The sequence below is a fragment of the Doryrhamphus excisus genome, chromosome 11 (assembly GCF_030265055.1).
Source record: "Doryrhamphus excisus isolate RoL2022-K1 chromosome 11, RoL_Dexc_1.0, whole genome shotgun sequence".
NCBI lineage: Eukaryota > Metazoa > Chordata > Actinopteri > Syngnathiformes > Syngnathidae > Doryrhamphus > Doryrhamphus excisus.
Genome location: NC_080476.1, coordinates 20,053,288 through 20,080,362, shown reverse-complemented (window position 1 = coordinate 20,080,362; position 27,075 = coordinate 20,053,288). Strand labels below are relative to the sequence as shown.

The following is a 27,075-nucleotide window of genomic DNA, read 5'->3' as shown; positions in this document are numbered from 1 at the left end:
GGTGACATCACAACAGGGCGGGAACTCTAAAACAGGAAGTCTTCCGTTTTTTTTTTGTACAGTTCTAAAACCAATTTTTACTACAATTATCCAACCGTCATTGACCGTTCTGTTTATTTGCATAGTTTATTCCTTTGATATTACAAATGGTCATATTAAAAATGATTCGCCATTTATTGCAATGTTGTACAATCTGGGAATGTAAGCTAACATTTTTTGTGACAAAAAGTTGTTAGTATGTAGGACGCCTTAAACAAAAACAAAACCAACCAATCACAGACACCCACACACAAGGTAATAAACTATATTTCACACCATGGTTTTATGGGCGGCATACTGGAAATTGAACATTTTTAAGGGTACGCAATACTAACTTAATCAAATACAATGCCCGACCTCTAATTGCGCCGTAATGATTATGTATTCGGTGGCCTAAAGTATTGAAGGAAATTATGGTTTCTTATAATTCCACAGTAACTGTGGAGATAATCTCCACAATCTCCGCTCGCTGTAGATAAAAGTGGCTTTAATTGTAGCTGTGTGAATGCCTTGTCTGCTATATTGTGTAATACAATTGGAAAAGTGACTATAGGGGTGCTATTTCATGTCCAGAGGGCTCTAATAATTATCAAAAATGTATTTACAAGGTGATTAAAAAATGTTTAATACCTAATATGTCTCATATTCTCTTCTTTTGTCGACTATATTGGGTAATTGGAGTGTAAACGTCACTATAGGGGTGTTATTTCATGTCCAGAGAGCTCTAATAATTATCAAAAATGTATTAACAAAGTGATTAAAAAAAAAAAAAAACCTAATATGTCTCATATCCTCTTTTTTTGTCTATTATATTGGGTCATTGGAGTTTAAACGTCACTATAGGGGTGTTATTTCATGTCCAGAGGGCTCTAATAATTATCAAAAATGTATTAACAAAGTGATTTTAAAAAATTTTGATACCTAATATGTCTCATATCCTCTTTTTTTGTCTATTATATTGGGTCATTGGAGTTTAAACGTCACTATAGGGGTGTTATTTCATGTCCAGAGGGCTCTAATAATTATCAAAAATGTATTAACAAAGTGATTTTAAAAAATTTTGATACCTAATATGTCTCATATCCTCTTTTTTTGTCTATTATATTGGGTCATTGGAGTTTAAACGTCACTATAGGGGTGTTATTTCATGTCCAGAGGGCTCTAATAATTATCAAAAATGTATTAACAAAGTGATAAAAAAGTTTTTAATACCTAATATGTCTCATATCCTCTTTTTTTGTCTATTATATTGGGTCATTGGAGTGTAAATGTCACTATAGGGGTGTTATTTCATGTCCAGAGGGCTCTAATAATTATCAAAAATGTATTAACAAAGTGATAAAAAAGTTTTTAATACCTAATATGTCTCATATCCTCTTTTTTTGTCTATTATATTGGGTCATTGGAGTGTAAATGTCACTATAGGGGTGTTATTTCATGTCCAGAGGGCTCTAATAATGTCCTATTTTCTACAGTATTTGCTACTTTCAATTGTATAAACAGTGTATAGACAGTGTTTTCATGTTCGGTATATGTCCCATATTCGCTTCTTTTTGTCTACTATATATATTGGATAATTGGTAAAGTGTAAACGTGACTATAGGGGTGTTATTTCATGTACACAAGGCTCCTGTTTATAATGTCCTGTTTTCTACTATCTTTGCTGTTTTGAAATGTTTAGACAGTCTTCTCGTGTTCAGTGTTAAAATGCAAACATTTGTCACGGTTTCACCGTCTCTAAGAACGAAATATCACAGGAATGTCGACTTGGTGGGACTGTGACGTCATCGTTTCTGTAACAAGGCTGGAATTGGAAAAGGCCGTCTTGTCGTTTTCACGTAGACAGCTGACACTGCTGTAAGAATAATAGAAGTGAGTATTATATCTTAAATGTTTATTGTGAGAGACTGGAGAACTTTGCTGTTGTTTCAGTCCACATATTTACAGTAAAGTCGTTACGATAGCAGCAGTAACGCTACTTCAGTTACATAAAAGGTATGAGCGCAGCATGATGATACACACAACAACACGAGAATGATAACCCGGCCTACACACACTCAAACTGAAAATGATTTGGAAGGATTGTGTACAATAAAATCATCACCAGCAAAGAAATACCCCTCATCTATACAATTCACTGTAACAAAATACAGCCGTTAAAACAATGACAAACATATGCAATATTTGACACAGTTTTGTGTTTTACGAACCCGCAAATTAATTAAAAGCGTTATTTTTTCGGGTTGTAAACACCAGACTCGCTGGGGAACCGGTCACAACACACTGAGGAAGGAGAAAGTGGTTTGTTAGTTACATTTTTACATTTTACATTTTTTTCATTACGTCTCCCAAGCAGCAGTGTACCAAAGAAAAGGAAAGACATCACCGTGGAAGGGATGAGAATATGGAGTTGTTTTTTTCGTTTTACCTTCGTTTTACCTCATTTCGGTTCCCACATGCACTAAATCTCTTAGCTCTACAAACGGATGGTGGAAGTATTTTTACATCCATGTTAAATACAGGACTCATTAGCATGGTAAGCTATGGATATTAACATAAAATAAATAAAGTAAGGCAATGTTGAAATTGACAAAAAAAAAGTAAATGTAAACATTTATTGTTCAACAACAGCAAAAAGAAGACCTGTTATTGGTTGTGTAAAGAAAAAAAAAAAAGATCGGAGGGTTTATAAGGTAAAGTACCGTATTTTCCGAAGTATAAGACGCACTTTTTTCATGCTTTGGCTGGCCCCGCCCCTTACACTGTACCCTGGATATGTTTTTATGACTTTGAGCCACTAGAGGGCACTCCAGGCTCTTTCTCTGGAGAAACAGATTACTCAGCAGATTCTTCACTTCTTCATTTCCTACCACCTGTTTAAAAAAAAAAAAGTATTATTATTGCTGCACCTTCTTTCCCCGATCAGTCGCCTCCTCCTTGTCGCTCGTTCCCTCCTGTCTGTGATCGACTGGCAGCATGTCGTCCGTGTCGCTGCAGCACTGGGACGCGGGGTACGACATCTCGGAGTTGTCGTTGTAGCACGCCAAGGTGGAGAGGAACGCCGTGGAGCTGGCTAAAGTGGGCGAGGGCGTGGAGATGTCTCGGTCCGGGCCGGACGTGAAGACGGGAGATGGAGTAGGCAAGGGGGAGGAGATGGACGCCTGCGAGAGAGAAGTGGAAGAGAGAGTGGAAAGTCAATACTGTATAAGTATTGGCTGTAATGTGAATTAAATTCATTCAATTCCATAATTGAATAAATTTAACACATGCATACACATAGTTTAGTTCCAAATGTGAAAATTATGTATTTTCATAAAAAGCATTTTTTTCTCCGTTTTAGTTGGGAACTGACATTTTCCCGAAACCTGCCAATGTTCTACTGCTGATGACCAAAGAACGGAAAAAGGTGGAAACAAACTTTTTTTTCCTGTTGAAAGATGTGAGTCTAATCTTTTCGTCGGTAAGTTAAATGTTGATATAGCCGTAGAACACAATATTCTGTGTGCTTTGAAAGATCTGTCACAATGGTCTAAAATGGCCGCTACTGGACGGGTTGTCTTTTGAAAAATGGCCGGGATTGAAGGAGTGAATGAAGGAGGGGTTCTGTTACTAATTAGTTCATTAAAGTGATTTAAAAAGATGCTTGACGGCTGAACTGAAACGTATCTTGGTGTAAAAAATAGACGATTTATGTGCATCTTTTTATATAAACATTACGTGTATGGTGTTAAGTTAACCTGCAGGGAGACACTGGACTTGTTTGTCTTCTCTTTGACTTGGGCCATGGCTCCTTTGAGTCCAGTGGACTTCTCCGTCATCTCCAAGGCCGCTCTCAGCAATTTGGGAGTCTCGGGTTTGGTGGCGGCCGCCTGGACATGGCGAGCTTCTTCCTTAGCTTCTTCTTTGGGCTCGGGTTTCTTCCCCTTGGTGAGCATCTTTCTGTGAGGAAACGATGCGGAGAGAACTTTGTTACAGCGAGAGCAACTGTTTACGTTCTAGTAATTGTTTGAATACCGTGCCGCTCACGAGTCAGTGAGGAACCGGTAGCGGGAGCCCATCACAAGCTATCACAACAAGCTTGTCAACCCACTGCAAATCAGGAGGTCATTATAAACTGCTAAAAAAACACAACAATGTCCTTAAAATAAGTCAAAATGAAGCATTAACAGTATACACTTTAACAACATATGACTCTCTGTCATTTTACCAAGGACACTAAATTCATCACACAGCAACTTAACACCCAAGAGGTGTACCTGACAAATGTCATAATCCATTGCGTCTGAGCAACACATTAATTGGGGCCCTGCAATGACGTCAGCCTCCTTCTGTATACTCTGGCTCCCTCTGGTGGACAAAGGCAACATTGCTGCTTCTCCATTGAACCACTGTTCTGGTAGTAATGCATTATGTGTAGATGATGTGTAATTAAAATATACATGTAATGTATATTTCCGAGGTGCCTTTTGAGAGATAAGTCGCTGTGTGATGAGTTTAATGTTGTTATATTATATTAAGTAACAACCTCCTGCAATTTCCAGTGGTTTGACAAGCTTGTTGTCAGTGTTTTCATTGCTCGTGATTGGCTGATGTGATTCATATAAAAACTCATCTACGTTGGGTATTTAGCTCATATGATAAGCCATATGCGTTGCTGACCTTGCTTTCTTGCGCAGCAGTTTCTTGGATTCTGGGTAATGGACCAGAATTTCATTCAGGTCTTTCTTGTCCAGGATGAAGAGATTGGCAAAGCCATGAGCAATCACATTTGCAGTGCGCCTGTTGCCCCCACCCACCGCAAGCAAACTGCCAATCAAAGAGAAGACAACACTTTTAATAAAACGTACCCGCGGACCAAAAATCTTCAAATTTGCGGGGATCCAGTAGCATAGATAATTTTTAAAATCTCTTTACCTGATCTCGCCAAAGACGGAACCAGCTCCCAGAGTGACAAACACGGTTTTCCCATCCGGTCCTCCGACCACTTGGACTTCGCCTGCTTTGATGATGTACATCTCCCGACCAACTTCACCCTGAGTGGGGAAAAAATGATGAGCCACACACACCCTGGAACGGTCACCTGTCCGTCACAGGACTGGCGTATCGAAACAAGACAGATGGTTCATTTGTAGGGATGTCCGATAATTATCGGTACAGATAATTAATGACGTGAGCCTCCTTCTGTTTCTTTCCTCGAGCCATCATCTCCATCAACAAGATGCGACAATGTAATCAAGGCAACCAATCGTCCTCTACAATGTAAACCCTTCGTTATTTATTATTCTAATTCTTCTATTTATTCTTCTAAATTCTAATTTCTGTATTTTGTACTGTCATACTGTCTTGCACTGAAAATGGAAATGCTGCAATTTCATTCTACTCTTTGTAAAATGACAATAAAGGGCATTCTGATTATGTGTACTTTGGCTCCCTCTGGTGGACAGAGGCAGCATTGCTGCTTGTCCTCCATTCATGCGTTATGTGTAGATGTTTAAATAGCTGCTACTTGGATTTATAAACAAATAGCTGATAATTATTATGCTGATAATTATCGGTACAGATAATAAAAATGCAAAATCAGTTGATATCGATATCAGAGTTTTTCCCGATCATGAAAACTGATATTTTTTTAAAAACGCTATCATGATATCGGTATCAGAAATTGAGAATTGGACAATATCGGCTTATCGTTTTTATACGGGACATCCCAAGTAATTTTGTATCATGAATGAACAGTGGATGTCCCACATGAGTATGGGCAGAACACGCAAACCACATATAAAATAAATAAAAAAAAAGCGATGCACCTTTTTGCAGACATAATCCCCCGGCAGGTAGACAACTGAGCGCAGGCTTTTTAGCATGTCAAAGATCATCTGTTGGTCGCACCCCTATCAGGAAGAACAAACATATCTTAGTCGATATGTGGTGTACATGTATGTCAGATTCCATGGGTAATAATTCATTAACGATCATTAATACAGTGGATGATGATTTTTATGTGGTGATGGTGCAACTATGCTGCTAAGAAGCGTCAATATTTTATTTTTTACCTGGAAGAGAGGGACTTTGCTGACAATGGAGTAATTGACATCGATGGCGATGTCCAGACGCATCTTATCTGGCAGCTGAGTCAGCAGCTCCTGTTCATCTGGATGAGGGACATGCCGTTTCATCATGTAACATAACAAGTGATTGACACGTTCATAAAAATGTCTATTTGATGTTCTCCGATGATTCTAGCTCAGGGGTGGGAAAACTTTTTGACTCGCGGGCCGCATTGATTTAATAAAATTGACGGGGGGGGGGGGGGGGGGGGCAGACTGTATAGTATTTTACATGTGACAGTCCATTTGTACACGTATATTTTTACACATATTTTACACGTAAAAGTGTCGTGTAGTCTGCTATATGTGCACTTTGAGATCATTTATTTGATGTAAAGTGCATTATAAATTTATTGTGATTATTATTGTTATCATTATTATTATATTAATAATGATAAATGTAAATTATATTAATAATTTTTATTCATAATTTTATTAATAATAATTTTTATTTTTATTTAATTTTATTTAATTTTAATTTTAATTTTAATTTTAATTTTAATTTTAATTTTAATTTTAATTTTAATTTTAATTTTAATTTTAATTTTAATTTTAATTTTAATTTTAATTTTAATTTTAATTTTTACGACCAGTCCAGGTGTACTCCGCCTCTCGCCCCAAGACAGCTGGGATAGGCTCCAGCACCCCCGCAACCCTCGTGAGGATAAGCGGTAGAAAATGAATGTATTATTATTATTATTTTAATTATTATTATTATTATTATTATTATGTGCTTGTGTCCCTTTTTTCAGGAGCATTTTGTAAACAACAGACCACATCAAATAACGAAATTGATAAAACAGCTACTTCAACCATCAAAAGGTTGGCTCAAGCCATGATGCCAGGTCGTATGTTGAATGTTTAAATGAAATACTTTGGAAAGAACAGGCGGGCCGTATTCAAATACTTGGCGGGCCGGATGTGGCCCCCGGGCCGTAGTTTGCCCACCCCTGTTCTAGCTCAACATTCACAATAAGAGTGACTGAGACCGCAGAGGAAAGCGGGGAAAAGCCAAGTTGACCATCTTACCCAGCATGCCTTGTGACTGCCAGGTGTAGTTGTACCAGGTTTTGACTCTGTTTTGGACGTCTTTGGGGATGCGATATGAAGACATGTATTTAATGGTGTTGTCCATGCAGGTGCGGTAGTACGTCTGACTCGCCGTGGCTGCACCGACAACGTCACGCATCTGAAAAAAAAAAAAAACGTATCTTCGTGGCGCTGCTTCATCATCGGAACTATTTATCGTTTTCCAAACTTACTTGACCGATCATGATTGAGAAGGCAAAGACTCCCACAAAGTAGTTGATGAGTTGGAAGACAATCTCAAACAGGGTGGTGGGATCCGGCAACCCCCCGATGGTGATGAGGGTCTTCACTGCGAAGTAGTAACAGCGGATGTAGCTGGAGGAGTGAGGACAGGAAGCGCTGATGACTTCCACCTCAGCACAACCAATCACAAGTCAAACAAAAGACGCCACCGTGGCGGCTGCACCGAACCTGTTTCCTTTGCCGTCGTACACCCACTTCGTGGAGCCCAGTCCGTTGTAGGCGGAGCCCCAGTAGTAGAGACAGGCGTTGCAGTGGAGGCAGTAGAGAAGATAGGTGGTGGTACGGATCACCCTGAAGGACACAGATTATGACAATAAACCGAACAGAAGAACCGTGGGGCCGAGTGGAAGCTGACCCTTGAGCAGGCTTTAAAGCAGGGGGGGTCCAAACTTTTTCCAAATTAAAGGCCACTTTGATATTTTATCTCAGCTTTGTCATAAATGTTTATTTTTTATTACTTGTTTTGTTAATTTTTTAATTAATTTAATAATTATTATTAAAATAATTTTAATAATTTAATTAATGTTTATTTTTTACTATTTAAATAACCTTTGTAAATTGTATTTGGACTTTATTTTTCATATTAGAACTTTTCATATTATAACAAACTCATTTTCCAAAAATTGCAATTTTATTCTGTTTTGTTTGTTTCTCATAATATTAAAACATTCAAAAATATTTTTTTTTTTAATGAAAATACAATTTCTTTAGAATATTACATGCTTATTCTCATAAAATTGCAACATTCTATCATTACAATAATAATAGAATAATGATTATTTTGAATATAATTAATATTTTTAAATATTTTTTTATTTTTGTAAAATTACAACCATTTTCCCGCATATTTTCGCTGTTTGTCGAATAATATTCTAATTGTTTGAACTCATTTCTTCTCAATTTTCTTCTTGTAATTAATTATGACTTTATTCCTATAATATTTTGACTAGATTTTTGTAACAGTCAAACGTATTCCGCAACCTAATTTTCCAAAAATTGCAATTTTATTCTGTTTTGTTTGTTTCTCATAATATTAAAACATTCAAAAATATTTTTTTTATAAAATGAAAATACAATTTCTTTAGAATATTACATGCTTATTCTCATAAAATTGCAACATTCTTTCATTAGAATAATGATTAATAGAATAATGATTATTTTGAACAGAATATAATTTTTTTTTGTAAAATTACAGCCATTTTCCCGAATATTTTCGCTGTTTGTCGAATAATATTCAAATTGCTTGAACTCATTTCTTCTCAATTTTCTTCTTGTAATTAATTATGACTTTATTCCTATAATATTTTGACTTGATTTTTGTAATAGTTAAACGTATTCCGCAGCCTAATTTTCCAAAAATTTTAACTTTGATACTAAAATAACAATATTTTTCCTCATAGTGTTATTTTATTATTTTTACTTTTTAAAAATGTGACACCAAAATATGCAAATTAGACGAGTGAATTTACTCCCATCACAGACTTTGAGTCATACTGCTGATTTTTCTCATTTACAGTATGCCTTCATCTCTTAGCATTTTCAAGATACAACGTCAACACTTCATATTTTCTTGGAAAATATGATTTTTTTTCCCCCTTGTTTCCTTGACAGCTCACCTGTAGACGTATGCTTTGGTCAAGATGGCTTCCAAACGCTCGTTGAACTCAAAGAAGGAGTTGATCTGTGGAAGCATCCACACAGAAATGTAAGCTTTTGAATTGTTCCCGATGAACACAAGCACATACTAAGTCATACTGATCTTACTGTCGCCGCCCCGTGATGTGATGTCGTGTGGCTCCCCGCTTACGCACCACACCCACAGAAATGTTTATTTTGTCGCTCAAACACAAGCCGACGGGAGTTCTTAAAAAAGAAACGCCTCACTCACTCACTATCAGGCAGAGGCTGGCTGCAGGCTTCCACCAGGGTGCGCACACACCGGGCTTGTGGAGGTGCGCTCCAGCCGTAAGCCTCTCATGATCGTTTGTGGATGACAAAAGAAACACTTCCTCGCTTTCTCTTTTTAATGTGCGCCGTGAAGGATTTCGAGGCGGAGTTAAGATGCATACAAACAATTTTTTTTTTTTTTTTTTTTTTGCGCACAAGTGTGACAGCACTTACATCACAGAGAGTAGCCAGTATCTGCTCCCTAATGCTGATACTATCTGGGAATGAATAAAAGTAAGATTTTATGACGTAATTGAGTGCTAACGTGTTAGATTATTAGCACAAATACCAAGATCTGAGGTCCAAAGAGGTTTTGGTAGCACCGTGAGTGAGGTAAGCTTTTGCTCCTGTTGGTTTGTGACATGTGAGTGATATATTTAAGTGATTTATGGCATAGAAAGTTAATATTTGCCTCTTATTACTTCCTCTGCAGCACACGGTTTAGCAATGTAGGGCAAATAGGATGGGTTTTCCACCAACGTAATTATTAAAATACTGTTTTTACGAAAAAAATAAAAACATGTTTTGGTCAAAAATGCGCAAATTTGCTGTCATAAGGCCGTTTTCTTGGTGGTGGTTTCATGATAATGCTCACCTTGAGTAACCTAGGCAAGCGTAGAAGAGGGTTGATGCCCGTTTTGAAATAGAAGAGCTCCAGCGGAACAAGACTGGCCACATCGAACTGAAAAATAGATAATACCTCAGTCATGGAGTGAAATTAGTCACCTAATGACTTAAATATTAAGTCATTAATATTAATATTATTATCCTTTTGACAATGAAATGGTAGAGCATGTTGAACACATGTAGCATGATTGGACACCCCCGTTATAAATATAATAACTCACCTTAAAACGTTTAGTTTTCATGTAATTCTTTCTCATTTCCTTTTTGTCATACTGCGAAGAAGAAAAGGATGCCATGAATAATTTGCATATGAAATCATGAATCATGAGTATGGCCACTCACAATGATGTCCCCCCCACGGACAAACTGCAGGCGCGGCTGGAAGACGGTGATGTCCAGGATGTAAATAAGGTCACAGAGGTAGTCGGTCAGGAGCCAGTAGTAGATATTGTCTGGAGTCTGGTAAGGGAAGGCCCAGCGCACCGGGATGAACCACACGTTCCAGTTCCACGCCAAAGACACCAAGAACATCCACAACACGTACATCAGATCTGGGGGAAAAAAAGGTTTTAAGGATGTTTAGACACAGAATAATATTTGATATAAGTTGTGCCAAGCGTGCTAATTGTGTATTTCAGGTGAGGAAGGCGAGGGAAGGGGGAAGGGAGCGTTCTCACTGGTGAAAGGGTCGATGCTGGCGGGGAAGCGGTAGTGCACACAGGCTGGGATCCATCCGTGGGATTTCACCTTTGGGCTGGACTTCTCCTCCTCTGCCTCTCTCGCTCCTCTTCCTCCTGATGGACCAGGGATTTCCTCATCATCATCATCATCATCATCCTCCTCGCCCTCGTCCGCCAGATCGGGGTCACGGGCGGGGTTAGGTTGCGGCGCTGAGTCTGGAGGAGGGGCTGCTGAAAGGTGATGATGGAGGTTGAATGTTTACGACATGGTGAAAGATGTTTACTTTGTACTTGGAGATCATTTTAACTCCATGCCAGTGTCGGCGACTCACGGGGTGACAACATCCCAAGTTTTACTGACTCACAGGTTGATGAAGATGCTAGTGTCACTGACTCACAGGTTGACCAAGACTCAAATTTTACTGACTCACAAGTTGATGAAGACGCCGGTTTCACTGACTCACAGGGTGACAAAGACCCAAGTTTTACTGACTCACAAGTTGACGTAGATGCCAGTTTCACTGACTCACGGGGTGACAAAGACTCAGGTTTTACTGACTCACAAGTTGATGTAGACGGCAGTTTCACTGACTCAAAAGTTGACCGAGACTCAAGTTTCACTGACTCACAGGTTGATGATGTGTCACTGACTCACGGGGTGACAAAGACTCAAGCTTTACTGACTCACACGTTGATGAAGACGCCAGTGTCACTGACTCACGGGGTGACAAAGACTCAATTTATACTGACTCACAAGTTGATGTAGACGGCAGTTTCACTGACTCAAAGGTTGACCAAGACTCAAGTTTCACTGACTCACAGGTTGTATGTTACTGTCACTGACTCACGGGGTGACAAAGACTCAAGTTTTACTGAGTCACAAGTTGATGATGTTTGTGTCACTGACTCACGGGGTGACAAAGACTCAAGTTTTACTGACTCACAAGCTGATGAAGACGCCGGTGTCACTGACTCAGGGGGTGACCAAGACTCAAGTTTTACTGACTCACAGGTTGTATGTTAGTGTCCCTGACTCACGAGGCGACAAAGACTCAAGTTTTACTGACTCACAGGTTGATGATGTTAGTGTCACTGACTCACGGGGTGACAAAGACTCAAGTTTTACTGATTCACAGGTTGATGATGTTAGTGTCACTGACTCACGGGCTGACAAAGACTCAAGTTTTACTGATTCACAAGTTTATGATGTTTGTGTCACTGACTCACGAGGTGACAAAGACTTAAGTTTTACTGACTCACAAGTTGATTATGTTAGTGTCACTGACCCACGGGCTGACAAAGACTCAAGTTTTACTGACTCACAAGTTGATTATGTTCGTGTCACTGACTCACGGGGTGACAAAAATGTATACTTTTAGTGTTTGGTGTAATGCCAAATATGCGTCACTCACAGGGGATGATGCTGTCCTCATCAGAGCTGTCGGGATCTATCAGTTTTTCTTTTGCCTTCTCCGTCCTCTCTTTAAACATGCGCACCAGCTCTTGGAGACGCTCACTGACCACCGCACTCGTCTGACTGGCTGACGATGACGGACGTTCTCGCAAGCTGCAAAATAAACACAAGCGTTATGCTGTGATGTGTGTGTGTGTGTGTGTGTGTGTGTGTGTAGTTGTTCCATACTCACGGGTCATCTGTGCTGTGGAGGCTGGACTGACTGGGCCACGCCCTGACAGGGATGCTTGCCTCATCGTCGTCATCTTCACTTTGAGACTGCCGCCTTCTACTGTTAAAGTGAGATTAGTTTTGTCACGGTACGACATACAGTATCTGACAAATGGACGCTCTTGTACAGTTGCACGGTCCAACAAGAGGCTTAATGAACACATGACAACATGCGTTCATTCATTAAGTCTTACGTTGTTGTGTCATAGTGAGCGCCATGTAAAAAAAAAAAAAAAAGATGAGCGTACATGGAGTTGACACATTGCGTCATGCATTTGTTTATTTATACTCACTGTATTATGGTGACAATCAGTACAGTCACAGAATACAACAACGACAACAACACAACACAACATGCAACCAGGAACTTAACAACATGGAGCAACAAACTGTGTCCTGCAAAGACCTGGTTTGTTTTCAGAAGTTTGGGATGCTATAGCGAGCTGTGTGTGAAAAGTAAACATTTTTGTGAGTGTGTTTCCGCCATCCGCTGGTGGTCCCAGATCGGAATGCCAAGGAATAGCAGGGATCTATCGTACGTATGGACAAATACAGGGTGGCTTTTGCAGGACACAAAAATAAAACAACCCCTTTTCCACGGCAGGAAATGACCTGGAATTTTGAAAAACTTTTCCACTGAAATTACACAAGCAGAAAAAACATTCCCCTGGAAAAGTACAGAGTAGGCAATCCCGGGTACTTTTGAGGGGATTTGAACACATTTTCAGAAACTTTGAGGTGACGTGGAAACCTCCCTGTATTACCAAGATTTATGATTGAATAAGTTAATAAATAAAAGTTCCTGGAAATGTTGACAGAAAAAGTGCTGCTGCTACTGCTTTGCCTGAGAATGGCCAGCAGAGGGCACCAGAGTCAACACCAAACGGTAAGGAAGTCAAATGTGAAGCAATGACTTGCAATTGCTGCTGTTTTCATTTCTGAAATGTATTAAAGCGGTAAGCGTTTATGCGTCTATAGAGTATGGGATCATTGGGATCATCGGAGAGGGAATTGCAACGCAGCTACAAGCTAACAAGCCATGCGGCTTCCTTACTCTTTATCTCCTTTGCTGTAGATGCAACGTGAAGAGAGAGACACGTTTAAAACACTCATTGCCGTTCGTATCAATTATATATTTCAATTATAATTTTATATTTTTATATATTTGACTTTTCTAAGTATTTTAACACAACTAAGTGAACACTCACCTCTGACGACCTCCAGTGGGGGTGACAGGGACAGTGAGAGTTGTTAGTTTGGGGTCCTGGGGGGTGAGGAGCTCCTCCCCTTTCCCCTCACCGGATTTCTCCCGATCCGAGTCGACATCCTCGACGTTGACGGCTGGATGGAGGCTGAGTCGAGAACTGTCTGCGTTCAAAGAGGAGAAAAGGGATGGAGAAGATGCACACATAGCAAGATTTGGACTATTGTTTTCATATTGTAGTGTAGTGGTTGACATTGGTGTACTGGTAGACAAAACAGCAATGCTATGATGTGCTGTGATGTCATGTCTAAGCAAGCACAGGCCATTTCTGCGTCACCTGTGCGTCCGAGCGGTGAAACGAGCAAGTCGTCTTGGATGAAGAAGGCGGGGTTAGACAGGCCTGAAAGCTGGCGGGGCAGCGAGTCGAGCTGCTTGGACGGGGGGCTGACAATGGGCGGCAGGCGAGGCGAGGGGACGTTTGGCAATTCAAGGGACGGAGACGGGGAGCGGGAGCGGAGCTGGTGGAGGTGGGGAGGGAGAGGGCCCGGTCTGGCAAAAGGGTTGAGTTCCAGGTCCTGTTTTTGTTGTTGTTGTTGTTGTTGCTGTTGTCGTCGTTTCTTAGGCATCTTGAGGCATAAGGCTATTGAGGCGGTTCCTGATGTTGACAAAGTACTCCTGTGTCCTGTTGGGAAACTGGGAGAGCTTCTGGGGAATGTTCGACAAGCTCTGGGAGAAGGTGGTTAGAGTGGGAGTGACTGATGAGGTGGCGGCGGACGCCGCGGGCAGGAGCTCGCTCAGCGTCTGGGCGATGTTGCGGGGGACCTGCGTGAGTCGGATCTGCGAGAGCTCCTGGCGCAGCTCGGGGGGCAGAGAGGGTAAACACTTGGTAACGTCAGAGAGCTGGGTGGGTAGTTGAGGCATGGGGGGGATCTTGGGGCGGGAGATGCCGTTCTCTTTGAAGAAAGCGTTGATATTGCCCAGGCACTCTGAGGTGAGCGGGATGCGCATCAGGCAGCTCTTAATAGCGTCGCAGCTGACTGGCGCTACAGAGGAGACAAGTGGATAGCACATGTGTACGCTCATCAGTAACGCTGCACCCACGATGCAACGCTGCACTGAACGCAATGACGGTATGGACTCTAGAAAGCAACCTACCCCCACACTCGTCCCCGCTGGCCTCCTCCTGCAAAACACGACACGTACATATAAATCATGAAGGAAAATACCAAAGCGTCCATGATACCTCCAGTACCTTTTCAGCAGCCTTGGCGCCTTGCGTGTCTTGCTCAGTCTTCTGTGGCTGCTGGGTCACAGGCTCGGCTTTGGAAATCGCTTCCTGGGTCTTGTCCTCTGACTGCCCTTCACGGTGGGGCTCGGAGGCCTTCGCCGGTTCAGGACTCAGCGGTGGAGGCGAAGGGGATACTGATGGTGGTTGGGGCTCGTCTTTGGGCTCTTGTTTGTCTGGGATTGAACACAAATGTTGCTACGTATCAGGAAGCATCTCGTATCTCGGATAATAATAAGAATTCCTTGTATTTTTCTTACAGTCATGCGAGGAGGCGACGGTGCTGGGTTGTTCGATACCTTCTTCAACGATGGTGGGTTCCTCGGAGATGTTTGCCTGACTCTCGTCCGTTCTGTATGCAGGACAGGACGCAACATTAGCGCATTTCAAATGATAAATCAGGATTATATATACATTTGTTTCTTGAAGTTGAAAGTTTCCGTCAGCATCCAAGCTCCCTGCCTTCTCCTGGTTTTTACGTCTTCCCAGATCCCCTGGTCCCGGCTGAAGGTGGAGTTTTCCAGTTCCCTGTGCTAACCTATGCTGCGTCTCTCTTGAGCAGTGGTGTCCAAAAGTGCGGCCCAGGGCACATTTGTAGTCCGCTGCTGTTTTTTTATTGGGCCAAACCATATTTAAAAAATATAATTGAACAAGAAAACTATTTTTCTTAAAAGTACTGCAATGGAAAAAGTGGAAAATCTTCAGTTATATAATGAGAACAAAAAAAAAAAAAATCAATTTTAGTATAAAAGTTGCAATTTTTGCAAAATTAGGTTGCGTAAAAAGTTGGAGTGATAAAAAAAATCAAGTCAAAATATTATGTGAATAAAGTAAATAATAATTGCAAGAAGAAAATGTACAACAAGTGAGTTCAAACAATTAGAACATTTTTAAAAAAGTGCACCGTGCAGCCTAACTTTATTTCGTAAAATGTATTTTTGAATATTGTAATATTATGAGAGACAATCAAAACACAATAAAGTTGTAATTTTTGGTGAAGGAGGTTGGGCATAAAGTCAAAATATGACAAGAAAAATATTTGGAAAATAAACAAAACTAATAAAAAAGACAACACAACAAATAACAGGCTTTTTCGCTTATATCACAAAGCTGAGAATGTATATATGTGTATTAATATGTGTATATATAAAACATCTTAGCATTACAAAATGTATTATGTAATATTGTCGTTAAATAAATGACAAAACTAAGTTGCGGGTCACACCACTAAGTTCCCCACTGAGGGACGAATAAAGGCACATCTTATCTTACCACAAAGGTCAGAGTGCGCGTTCAATAAAGTTCCCACGTTCAGTTGTTATCCGACAGATGTCACATCAAGCTCGTGATACTCGCATCCTAACAGTCGCTGGTCTAGTTTTACCACCTGGATCAGTCTTTGTTCGCGTTTATACGCAATACTCACTTAATCCATCAACGTTGGCGAAGAAAAAAAAAAGCCACTGGGCGGGAGACCGGGATTGGGATGCTAGGATTCCACGAGTTCTTTGGAAAAACAAGCCCAGGGTTCCTTTTTATGTGCGCCTTTCTGTTTTCCCTTGCGTGTCAGGATGTGACACAGCGGCCGGTTACCGAGGGAACCGTGGGGGGAAGGACATGATGCGGAGGGGAGGGAGTGAGTTGCTAGTGGAAGCTGCGGTTGCTAAGGCGCAGTATCTGTGATGCTGATGCAGTGTGTCGCCGAGGTCGCATAACAGGAAGTCACGGGCCAGTTTTTTTTTTTTTCCCCTCTCATTCCAGACTATTTATTGCTATTTGTATATTAAATGGTAGCTCTTAATTTGGCAGGAGCCAATCATGAATTAAAAGGGAGAACATGACGAGGTAAGAAGTTGGAGATGTCAAAAGACAAAAAAAGGGGCATCCTAACTTTTTCCACTGTTGCTGTGCCAATTTGGTACATTTTACAATCTAATGCAGATGACTACTTACTCGATGGCGTCATGATCTTGATGGCTGACTTCTCTGTCGTCTTGTAAAGCTGTCAGTCTGCCAGCGGTGAACACAGTGCCACATGGCTCGTGAACAATCAGCACTCGGCCAGCAGAAAGGAAGGGGGAAAAAAAGGAAGTCGTACTCTATGTCAGGCTCCTCGAGCAGCTCTTGGCTCCCCGCCGACAGTCTGAGGGGCTGGCTCTCGTTGGCCAGCTGTCGAATGGCCATCTCGGCCGTCTGCCTCGCCACTTCCTCGGCCATGCGGGTCATCTCCATGCGCTCCTGCAGCAAACTAAACAAAGGGGTGCTGCTAAGCGTGCCCTAGCTATCATTCAGTTGTGCAGCAGTCAAGTCAGTCAGGACTTCTTACATAGAGTGAATTTTTTTTCTCCTCCCACCATGTGTGGAAGTGGTAAGTTTTTGGCTTCTTCAGCTTCGAAGAAATAAATTTGAGGCAAAATGGTGAGCTCGCTAGTGTTGTAAACAAAGAATAATAGTGCAAAGGCGACTATAGGTGTGTTATTTCATGTCTTCAGGGCTCTAATAATTATAAAAAACATATTTAGAAAGTCATAAACAGATTTTCAATGCTCTAAGTATGGAAATCTATATATAATTATATATCGCAAGAAATTTTGGTCCCATTATTCATTATGGTGTGTTGCATTTGTATGACTTGTGTTATTTTTGGTTGCACCGTGAGTGAGGGAGGTTTTTTTTTGGAGGTTTTTTTTGTCATGTGGTTGATCTGATAATCTGAGGTAATCTGAGGCTCACGCAAATAAAAAAAAATATATAACTTTTTTTTTTTTTTTTACCGCTGAGCATATCGTGAAACTTATTTATCATTTAATTTTTCTGTACGCGGCCAAGAAAAGGAGCCAAGATCTCTGGATGAGTCCCTGAACCCTTACCGTTCTTCCATGGTGGCTAAAGCCACATCCTCGGCCTCCTTCTTGATGTTCTCGATGAACGGTGTCCAACGGCCCGTCTGGGTCTCAGCATCCTCCTGGAGTATCTTAGCCATCGTCGGTTGGGACGGTTCCGGTTCTCGGTTGGTCTCAGCGCACTTGTGGAGGTGCAAGGAGGAACCGGACTCGGTGCTCTTTGTGGCGGCCTGCTGTGTTTGGGCTGATGTGGACGTGTCTTGGCTCTCGTGGTCGGAATCCACGTCTTCCAGCACCATGTCAGGTTTGAGATTGGTTGATGCTAAGAGAGGACGGCAAGGGTCATTTAGCGTGAGCATTTTTGGAATGTTAAGAAATGAGCGTCACGATCACATGGAAGAAAAAACAAGGCGTCGTCTCAACCGAGTGAAACTTTATTCCTCCCAACTCCCATCTTTACATTCATGTTTCAATTTAGGAATGATATGATCTGTGATACCCCATGAAACAACAAAACAACACATCCTCAGGCCACATTTCACATTTCACAGTTCAAGGCCATAGACATGATAAAGTAACTCAAAACGGCCTAAATCAGCACGCAATATTTCATTCTATACTAAATACTTCAGCTTAGTTTGCTTGGAAGAACATTGGGATATTTCTTGCACCAAAATGAATACAAATATATATATATATAATCTCTCTAAATGCAAGAATACACAAATAAATAAATAAAAATATACTTTTGATGACACTATTATACATACGCATAGCTGCCATTTATCAAATTTCATTTTGTAATCTGATTTTTTTTGTTGAAAATCATGTTTTTTTTTTTAATGCTCTTTTTCCATAAACAGAGTACATAAATGACACACCATACGGTCACTTATAGGCTGGGATGAATAGCGTATGATGTATGGACAAATATATATTTTGGGTACAGGTGAATAAAATAGCACAGGACCAAAAAGTAATACAGTAATCCCTCGTTTATCGCGGTGAATCCGGCTCCAGATAAGTGAGATTCCGCAAAGTAGAATTCCTTATTTTACGGCCCCCGGATACCGTTGGGTGGCCAGTTGATCAGAGCACCCCCATTAGAGCCATCTAGACATGAAGTAGCACCCCTATACATGCATATTACTCAATATAGTATACATAATTAGAGAAAATATGACATATTAATAAGACTTGTGATTGTGTGTCTCTGTAAAGGTGTTAAAGGGAGCTGAGCGGCGGACAGGAAGTGACGTCAGAGTTGAGTTACGCCTCATCATTAGGGATCATTCTGTCTATTGTAGGTCGTTTTATTTTTGAAAATATGTCATTTTTTTTAAAAAACTAGTCAAATGTGCTTCAATGTGCATATCTTTTGAGTAATACTACGAGGCCGTATTCAATCACGAGGCTGCAAAATCCAAAGTAGCGAGGGATCACTGTATTGTACTACATAACCAAAGACTGTACACACGTTTTATACATTCATATTCAAGCGTATGGAGTTCTTTCATTTTTCAGCTGCCTGTGTATGATGAAGCTGCAGCGCTGCCAAATAGCTTAAGCGGAAAGTCATTAAAGATTTCTGCGCGAACGGGAGCGTCCCCCAGTCGTCTCCTCCTGCTGTTCAAGGGGCTCGCAGCGCCTTCCCCCCTGAAACAGAAGGAGAAGAGGTACTGAGTTAGGCTCCAAACGTCCTTACTGTGAAAAAAACAAAAAAAAAGCAAAAAAAAAACACGATGATTGATGTCTATTTGGCTGAAGTGAACTGTGAAGTGTGGCATTGCAAAACATAAACAGAGGATGATTGTCTACGACTGAGGAAACATGGCTTGTAGAACCTTAAAGGTACCTTTCTTTAGAATGTCTGCAGCGGCCTGAAGACACATCACGTCAGCGTCCATGTGAAGAGAAAGAAAGACGAGGATGAGAGGAGATGCATGACGGAAAAGCCCTCATAGTACTTACTTCAACGTCGTTTGGTTGTGGAAGAACGGGCTGGGGTATCTTCAAACCAATTCCTGACATGAACCAGCCGACGCTGAGGAGAAACACACGTCATTTTATAGCACCAGGATGGAGACCGGATTCATCCTTTCATCTTTAACGTGCAACGTAGTACGCAAAAGACAATATGCAGAACCTGAAGGAGAATATGAAGGAAATAAAAGTAATCATTTAATCATTTTTTTCCCCAATGCTGCTTTCTGATTGGATGAGCGTTTTTTGCAGTTAATTTTCAAACTTGAGGTTCTACCACCTTCGGGGTGGTGACAGAAGATGCGTTCAAGAAACTGAAGTTTGTCAAGAAGGAATTGAAAGACCAAAATGACACAAAAGGAACAAAAGGAAGCTCATGAAGGATGTAGGAGAAAATGAAGGAGGTAAACCTACGCTGAGGACTTGCTATCAGTGTCCAGTGAGATTCCACTGAGAGATTCGGGTGGTGGAGAAAGAACTGTGACATAAATGACATTAAAAAAAAAAAAAAACAGTTGAGTGAACAAATAAAATCTAAATTTTCACGTTAGGGGCATGTGAATGTTCCCACCAGGGAATGTAAAGTATATACTTTTGTCCAGAGAGGAGCGGGAAGACTTTTTGGGTTTTGACTCATTGGACACGGCACCAGCAGGCAGGAAAACAGGCTGAGGGATCTTCTGCTTTATCCATGTCACCACACTCCAAAAAAAAAACAACAATAAAATAATATCTACAACTGACACCAAGATGCTGTGACGATGGAACGTGTACGGCGAGAGACGGGTGGGTGGCGCTTACTTTGGAGGGAAAGTCAGACCGTCCTCCTCGGACATCTCATCTTCTGACACCATCTCCACCACTGGGATGTGTGGGAGGGGATCATAATCTGGACACATAAATTATAACATCAAATGTCACTTACTTGAATGACTGCATCAAATTAACTGTACTATTTAATTTAATTTTTACATGTGCAGGTATATGTAGATGATATAAAGGGTTAAGAAGATATACAGTAAATACACAGTGCTGTGAAAAAGTGTGTGCCCCTTTCTGGTTGTTTTTTTCCTCCCTGAATAATAAACATGCAGTTCTTTTAAGTTGCCATGGACTAATATTCATTTATTTACACTTTTTCATACCACTGTATATTAAACAGGCACAATATCTTTTAACGTTCTAAAAAAAGGAGCGCTTGGTTTGCTCACGCTCACACAGTACAGGTAACTTAACCTAACCTGCAATGTGTAAAAATTGCTAAAAACCAAACATACCTGGCATTGTAGCAACCTCATACACCTGTAATGACAGAGAAAATGTTACTTTTAATCATAATATAAATTCAAAAATATTCTAGTACTTAATATAGCGGTAGTGTTGCTGAATGAGCCTCTGGTGTTGTATTAGCGCTAGCATAAATGCTAATATTAAGGTTACAGTATTTAGAGCCCAAACAAACTGTACAAACTTTCCCTACACATAAATGACCAAATTATGTTATTTAACGGCGTAATATAATAACGGAAATCAAGTTTGATAGCGTAGCAAGTTAATAACAAACTCTTTACTTGCTTCAATATCATGCTAAGTAGGCTTTTTGAGAGCTAGCATAGTGTTTAGCTAAGTGTTATGGTGCTTTCAAGGTGACGACGTAAACATGAACGCTGGGTTTCAAGTCATTTCCTGCGTTGATATCACAAAGATCGAATGTTTGAATAACATTGAATAAAATGTCACCTCCGTGTGTTCCTCATTGTCATTGTCTATCTCTCGGTACTTGTCGTCAGGCTGAGGCAGCACCTTGGTCAGACCCTGCGCCACCCAGCCAATCACTCCCGACCTGCGACACAAACGCCACTCGCCTTTCAACAAATGTCCACTAAAAGCGCATTTATGTGATGAAACCTTACCTTTCACCGTCACCCCCCGACTGATGGAGAGAAAAAAACAAAAATGGGTAACGGGCACAAATGGCTTTATAGGAAAGACACAAAAGAAAGTCAGGGCATGCTACAATGTCAATATCGTCTATACAGGAGAGGTGATACCAGGGGTGTCCATAGCACGGCACGGGGGCCATTTACATCACACATGTTTGTGCAGTTTATTTGTTTATCCGTGTACAGGTCATGTTGATGAAAACTTGTCCAGTTAGAATGTGTCATACAGTACAGTTGTTTTTTTTTAATGTTTTCCATCTGAGAGATGACTAGTAGAGGGTCTGAAAGCCTCACCCTGTTCTCCAGATGAGGGGAGCCGGCAGGCTGAGGCAGGGCGCTAGCAAAGCCATTGGACAGCCAACCTAAAACTCCAGTCTGGGATTGACTGTGAAGAGAACAGAGCTTACGATCACACATCCATCCATCTTATATGGCGCCTTGGAACGTCGGGGGGAAACCCGGAGTACCCGGAGGAGAACATGCAAACTCCACATATTTCTTTCCTATCTCCTGGCTGTGTGGCCAAGATGCTAACCATTCGGCAAAACAGCCCCAGACCACCACACTACCACCACCATATTTTACTCTTGCTATCACAGAAATGCAATCACTTTTCCCGCACACGGCCATTCAGGTTTGGATTTTCCGAACATATGGGATGAGATGCGAGTGGACTATGTCGACCGACTCATCAAGTCATGGAAAAATACCCGCTTGAGTATGTTTGGAAAGTCTACCTGTCCTCTGAAGCATCTTCAGTGTTCTTTGGCGGAGGACACTTGGCTGTAAAAGACAATATTAGAATATTAATAATATTACAGTAGCATAAAAGAATGTATTTTTTGGTGTAATAATCCTCACCCTCTTTGCTTTTTGGGGGATCCTGCTGCATTGAAAAGGAAATCATGTTTAACATCACAATCAAAACATCCAGTGTGTGTGTGTGTGTGTGTGTGTGTGTGTGTGTACCTCAGCAGGTTTTTTGACATCTCCCTCCTTCTGAGGGCCTTCAGGGGGTTGGGGGACCACTTTCACCACCCAGTTGAACATCCTGTCCGAGCACACAGCCCTTTGTCAAGCGTTGCTAATAAAGCTAATGATAATGATGACAGAGAGCTCTTCGCTGCAGCTAAGGAGATGAAGATGAAGATGAAGTGCATGTTTTCCATCCCAGAAGTCATGCACTTCTTCTCAGCTTTAAGGTTATGTGATCGTGCAAAAAAAAAAAAAATACATACTTTTCATTTCAATTGTGTGGGCAATTGCGGAATAATATCATGAGGTGATTATATGTTTCTATTCATATATATTTCTGTACTGAGAGTACAAGTGCCCCTCTTTGGACAACCATAAGTTTATTTTAAAGGAAGGAAGGATAATTGAGAGCTGGACAATATTTACATATCACTTTTCGGCAAAGAGAACAATATCAGACATGCCTAGTTATAACTTTGTTCCTGGTAATATTATGACTATTCCATGATATTTTGGGTTTCAGCTTAGTTTCTATGCCTGATGCCCTTCTGGACACAACCCAGGCTGGGAACGGAACTCCGCCCCTCTGCCATGAGGTAGAGGACTGCACCATTACACCACCAGGGATCCAAATCTTATGTTGTTTATTCTAAGAATCGCTTCCTCCATAAATGTCCAATTTTAGATCCCCCGCCTGTTGCACAAAAGTGGCTTGATGGCACTATCTGCAGGCGAGACTTGTGCTGAGCATAATGGAGTACTGTTACAAGTTGGTCAGCCTGTTAGGTTAATCTGCGTCAGGGCAGCAGTCCGCTGAAGCTGCAAGGTGCCATACACACACACTCATGCAGTCTAGAAAGGCAATGCTAACAATTGATAGAATATTTGTAAACATATATATACATAAACAAGTGATATTTGCAATATGCATAATACAGGAAACTTTGGCAGTCGGTTGAGTGATGTGGTGAAATCGAACCCAATGTAAAGCCAGCATAGATTAAGAACGGTTTTTAAAGCAGCCACATTCCCGGGGAATGGCGACAACCACAACATCAACACCAGAAACTAAACAAAACACATTTCGTCCTACCTGAGGGTCTACAGGAGGCCCCGCATACCGCTGGCGTCCACTGAGATCCACGGTGCAATGTAGGTCTGCCGGGATTTTCCACAGCGACTGCTGGCCCCTAACTGGATTAGGCAGCAGCACCTGAAGGTTAAGGCCTCAATCCTGGACTTGGTGCCAGATTGGGGATGAGTTAAGCGATGATCAGGATCTAACACCGTTGCTTCTTCCAGCAGGCCAGGTATCCGTTCGCGGAGCATTCCTTAACAGGTCACTGGGAATACTACGCTACTGTGCAGCCATGACAACATCAATGTGTCCTGTCGGCACGCCTCCCTTGGCAGCAAAGACTTCACAGCAGCTCCAGAAAAATAAAGAAACATTTTTTTTTTTGTCAGTTTTGACTTATAGGCATACACTCGTCGAATAAGCTTTGTGTTCCTTTTTACAAAAGGAATGTATCTTACCTGCAGTCACGTGGCGGTAGCATGGTGGTCTGTTGCTGCATGAGTGCTGCCGGCTACTGGGGAGCTGCGGTTCCATGAGGGATATTCAAAACATGTAGGCAGATTTCCCCAGATGATTGTGATTATATTATTGTTCCCGCAAAAAACATTCAACGCTGTAGAAACGCTAAAATGCTAAAGCTATTTCTCATTACAAGACGTCCTGAAGTAATCTCTTTTCCTGAAAAACTTCGGACTGTCCAATGTCTACTTCCAGATCGGATTCTGGATCCAACGCTTATGGTTGTATGTTAAAATCCCACATTTTAAAAAGATACACCGTTTTCTCAGGAAGTACAAAATCCAAAGAAATACAGCTGAATAGGTGCAGATTTTGGAAGATCTAGAAAGCCTTCTGTGGTGGTTATTGTGCGTCGCTGCTCTATAGGAGTCCACAACTCAATACAAAAGGGCAACATTTCAACTTTTGCTCGTCATGTTCTGTCTTTTTGCTCTGTTTTTCACGTGTGTGACCTTAACGTCCATCAAACTAGAACAGAAGGGGAGATGAGTCTCTCTGGGTTAAATATCCCACCTCCATATTTCTACTTGCATCCATACATAATTGTGTGTGTGTCGGGTAGAAAAACATCCATGATGTCCAGGTCACCTTCTGAAGCCAGCAGAGGGATGCGGGGCAGGCGGCGGACGCGCAGATCCCATTATGAGCTCAGCGGGGGGATAAGCCGGTGAGAACACGTCTGGAAGGTGGCACCACCGCACCGGCCTCAATCCCAACATCTGGATAAGGCGGAGGAGGACAAGACAAGACGGGCAGATGTGAGATCTTCTATTTAAGAAGACCTCTGTGCACCGGGAGTGTGAGGTCTGTGTCCACGGGAGGCAGCAACGGGAAGGAAAAACAGGAAGTGGGTGAGAAAGCTGGTAAAGCTGCTGTGCCTGATCTGTGTGACAGGAGATAATCCTGATTAGCGCTGACATGCGGCAAGGTGTGCTCGCTCTCACAATAAACAATCGCACAAGCGTGTGCAGCAAACAATAACAGTCATATTTTTGCCAAACGAACACAAGAGAACACTGGCTACTGTTGCAGCTGTAACCCACACCAGGCTAAAACTCAACTCTGAAACCCTGCCTACTTCCTGTTTGTGCCAACATTTGCAACGACAGACAGGATCACTAGTCTTAGTTATGTCTTATTCCCTGCTATTATGCCCACTATATTGGGTAATATGAGTGTAAGGAATTACTATAGGGGTGTTAGTTCATGTTTAGAGGGCTCTAATAACATTAATAATAAATATTCAATTTATCAATAAAGAATCCTACTTTGTGGAAATGCACCGGGTCTTAAAATATATATTTTTTGTTGTGTTTTAATCATTCAAGGCAAAAATCATTAAACTAATTATCAGTATCTTCCTTTGCATTTACTTGGTATCACATCGATACCGAAATGTGCTGTATCGCCCACCCCTGAATATGTAGCTTTACTCATGTGTAATATTAACACACTCATTTAATTTTAATTAGTCTTAATTAACAATGACTGATGCCGGAAGTGATGTGAGGCTTCCACGTGACTGACTTGTTATGGTGCTGTTAAATAAATGGCCAACTAGACACAAAAATGGTGTCAATGAGAAGCAACGACTCCCTCTTGTGGTGAAAAATATGTCAGCAGTGAAAAGGATTCCTTCCAGGTAATAACAAACATATGTTTGAAACTTTGTTTTTTTTACTGTGAATTTTATTGCCAATTTTGTGAAGGCCCTAAACAACATGCTCTGCATGCATCCACACAATCCGCAATTAATGTTTGCCGGTGTACAAAACTACACACAGCTATTAAGTAGCACAGTCAGAAACACAACACATGTCGTTTTTGCAGTTCGGAGTGCAGAATGAAACCGATTAAAAGTATACACAGGGGAGCAGAGAAAGTGTTGAGAATACGCGGAAGAGGAAAAGTGGACAAACGAAAAGGGAGGAGGTCAGGAGGGAAGTCATCTCCCGCTAAAGACAACAAAATGGAGGAGTGGGATTTAAATCATCTAGGTCAAGAGGCACAACGCCAGCGCTGCTCCTCCCTCGTTTTCTTTTCTTCCTTCCCCGACTCTTTTTTTTTTTCCACAAAAAAATACTTTGCTTCTTCACCCTCCAACTCTTCTCCCCACCATCTTATTCTCTTATATCCTCCTCATCCCACCAACATGCTAGTTCTATTTCTTCAAGCCTAAATGTGTACCATGTGGGCCTAATGGAAAGCAGACTTTTTGTCTGTACACAAAAAATATAAGTATGAATTGCACATATAGGTTACACATTTCCAGGTAAATATGAACAGTAGTCCCTCAAGTATCGCGGTTAATTTAATTTCTGCAAAGTGTTCATAAATGGAACATTTTAGTACTGAGGAGCATACACAGAAAACCTGTTTTCGACGTTTTTAACCAGTATTAACTACCCACGTACACATCTTTACACTCGTATTACCCAATATAGGTAGACATGATGGCAGAAAATATATATATTAGTCATAAATATGACAACATGGACTTACGTGTAAAAAATAGAAGTTTCCGGACCGTGTACTTGCTGCTATTGTGTCATTAATGTCATGTAATGGCGGCTCAATGACAAATGGCGGTAAAGTACTCAGCTTTTTTTTTTTTTTTTTTTAAATAGACACAGGTTACCGCTCAAAACACTTCCTGGTTCTCTTCTTCTATGGACTAAAAGCGAGCTCTAACTCAGAATGCAGAACGTCACTGCCCGCTATTGCCCACAGCTCAGAATGACCCAATATACGAATCGCTACAGTAACATTACTGACACCTAGTGGCTAGTGTAGAATACTACATGTCATGTCTTTAATGCGTCTTCTGAA

The 27,075-nt window shown here is 41.1% G+C and overlaps 1 protein-coding gene across 10 annotated transcripts; it reads right to left on the bottom strand.

The window, feature by feature from the left end:
• Positions 1-1,254: 1,254 nt before the first annotated feature.
• LOC131138848 (cyclic nucleotide-gated cation channel beta-3-like) lies at positions 1,255-26,880 on the bottom strand. Of its 10 annotated transcripts, none has more exons than XM_058088137.1 (40): positions 26,749-26,880; positions 24,186-24,965; positions 23,743-24,079; positions 22,644-22,725; positions 22,536-22,560; positions 22,412-22,457; positions 21,969-22,059; positions 21,645-21,664; positions 21,472-21,574; positions 21,009-21,033; positions 20,533-20,620; positions 20,303-20,436; positions 20,146-20,209; positions 19,720-19,792; positions 19,604-19,628; positions 17,776-18,070; positions 17,004-17,153; positions 16,859-16,915; positions 15,166-15,257; positions 14,873-15,081; positions 14,776-14,803; positions 13,625-13,784; positions 13,471-13,485; positions 12,379-12,477; positions 12,145-12,299; positions 10,730-10,960; positions 10,395-10,603; positions 10,274-10,324; positions 10,021-10,107; positions 9,095-9,159; positions 7,647-7,769; positions 7,409-7,550; positions 7,176-7,335; positions 6,093-6,190; positions 5,847-5,930; positions 4,954-5,072; positions 4,699-4,845; positions 3,777-3,978; positions 2,949-3,200; positions 1,255-1,894 (listed from the first exon to the last, which is right to left on the bottom strand). In XM_058088137.1, exons 4-40 carry the CDS (start codon positions 22,722-22,724, stop codon positions 1,874-1,876), a joined length of 4,026 nt encoding a protein of 1,341 aa, XP_057944120.1. In that variant the 5' UTR covers position 22,725; positions 23,743-24,079; positions 24,186-24,965; positions 26,749-26,880; the 3' UTR covers positions 1,255-1,873. The 10 variants fall into 10 exon arrangements, with proteins under 10 accessions (XP_057944120.1, XP_057944121.1, XP_057944122.1 ...); XM_058088138.1 differs by having other exon boundaries at positions 10,730-10,963; positions 22,536-22,557; XM_058088139.1 differs by having other exon boundaries at positions 1,258-1,894; positions 10,730-10,963; positions 12,379-12,471.
• Positions 26,881-27,075: the final 195 nt, after the last annotated feature.

Coding starts and splice junctions, on each gene's coding strand:
- LOC131138848 (XM_058088134.1), bottom strand. CDS start 22,724: ATGTTCAACTGGGTGGTGAAAGTGGTCCCCCAACCCCCTGAAGGCCCT. Junction 10,604..10,729: donor CAGCATCGACCCTTTCACCA/GTGAGAACGCTC, acceptor TTTTTCCCCCAG/ATCTGATGTACGTGTTGTGG. Junction 5,931..6,092: donor GCAAAGTCCCTCTCTTCCAG/GTAAAAAATAAA, acceptor TCTTCCTGATAG/GGGTGCGACCAACAGATGAT.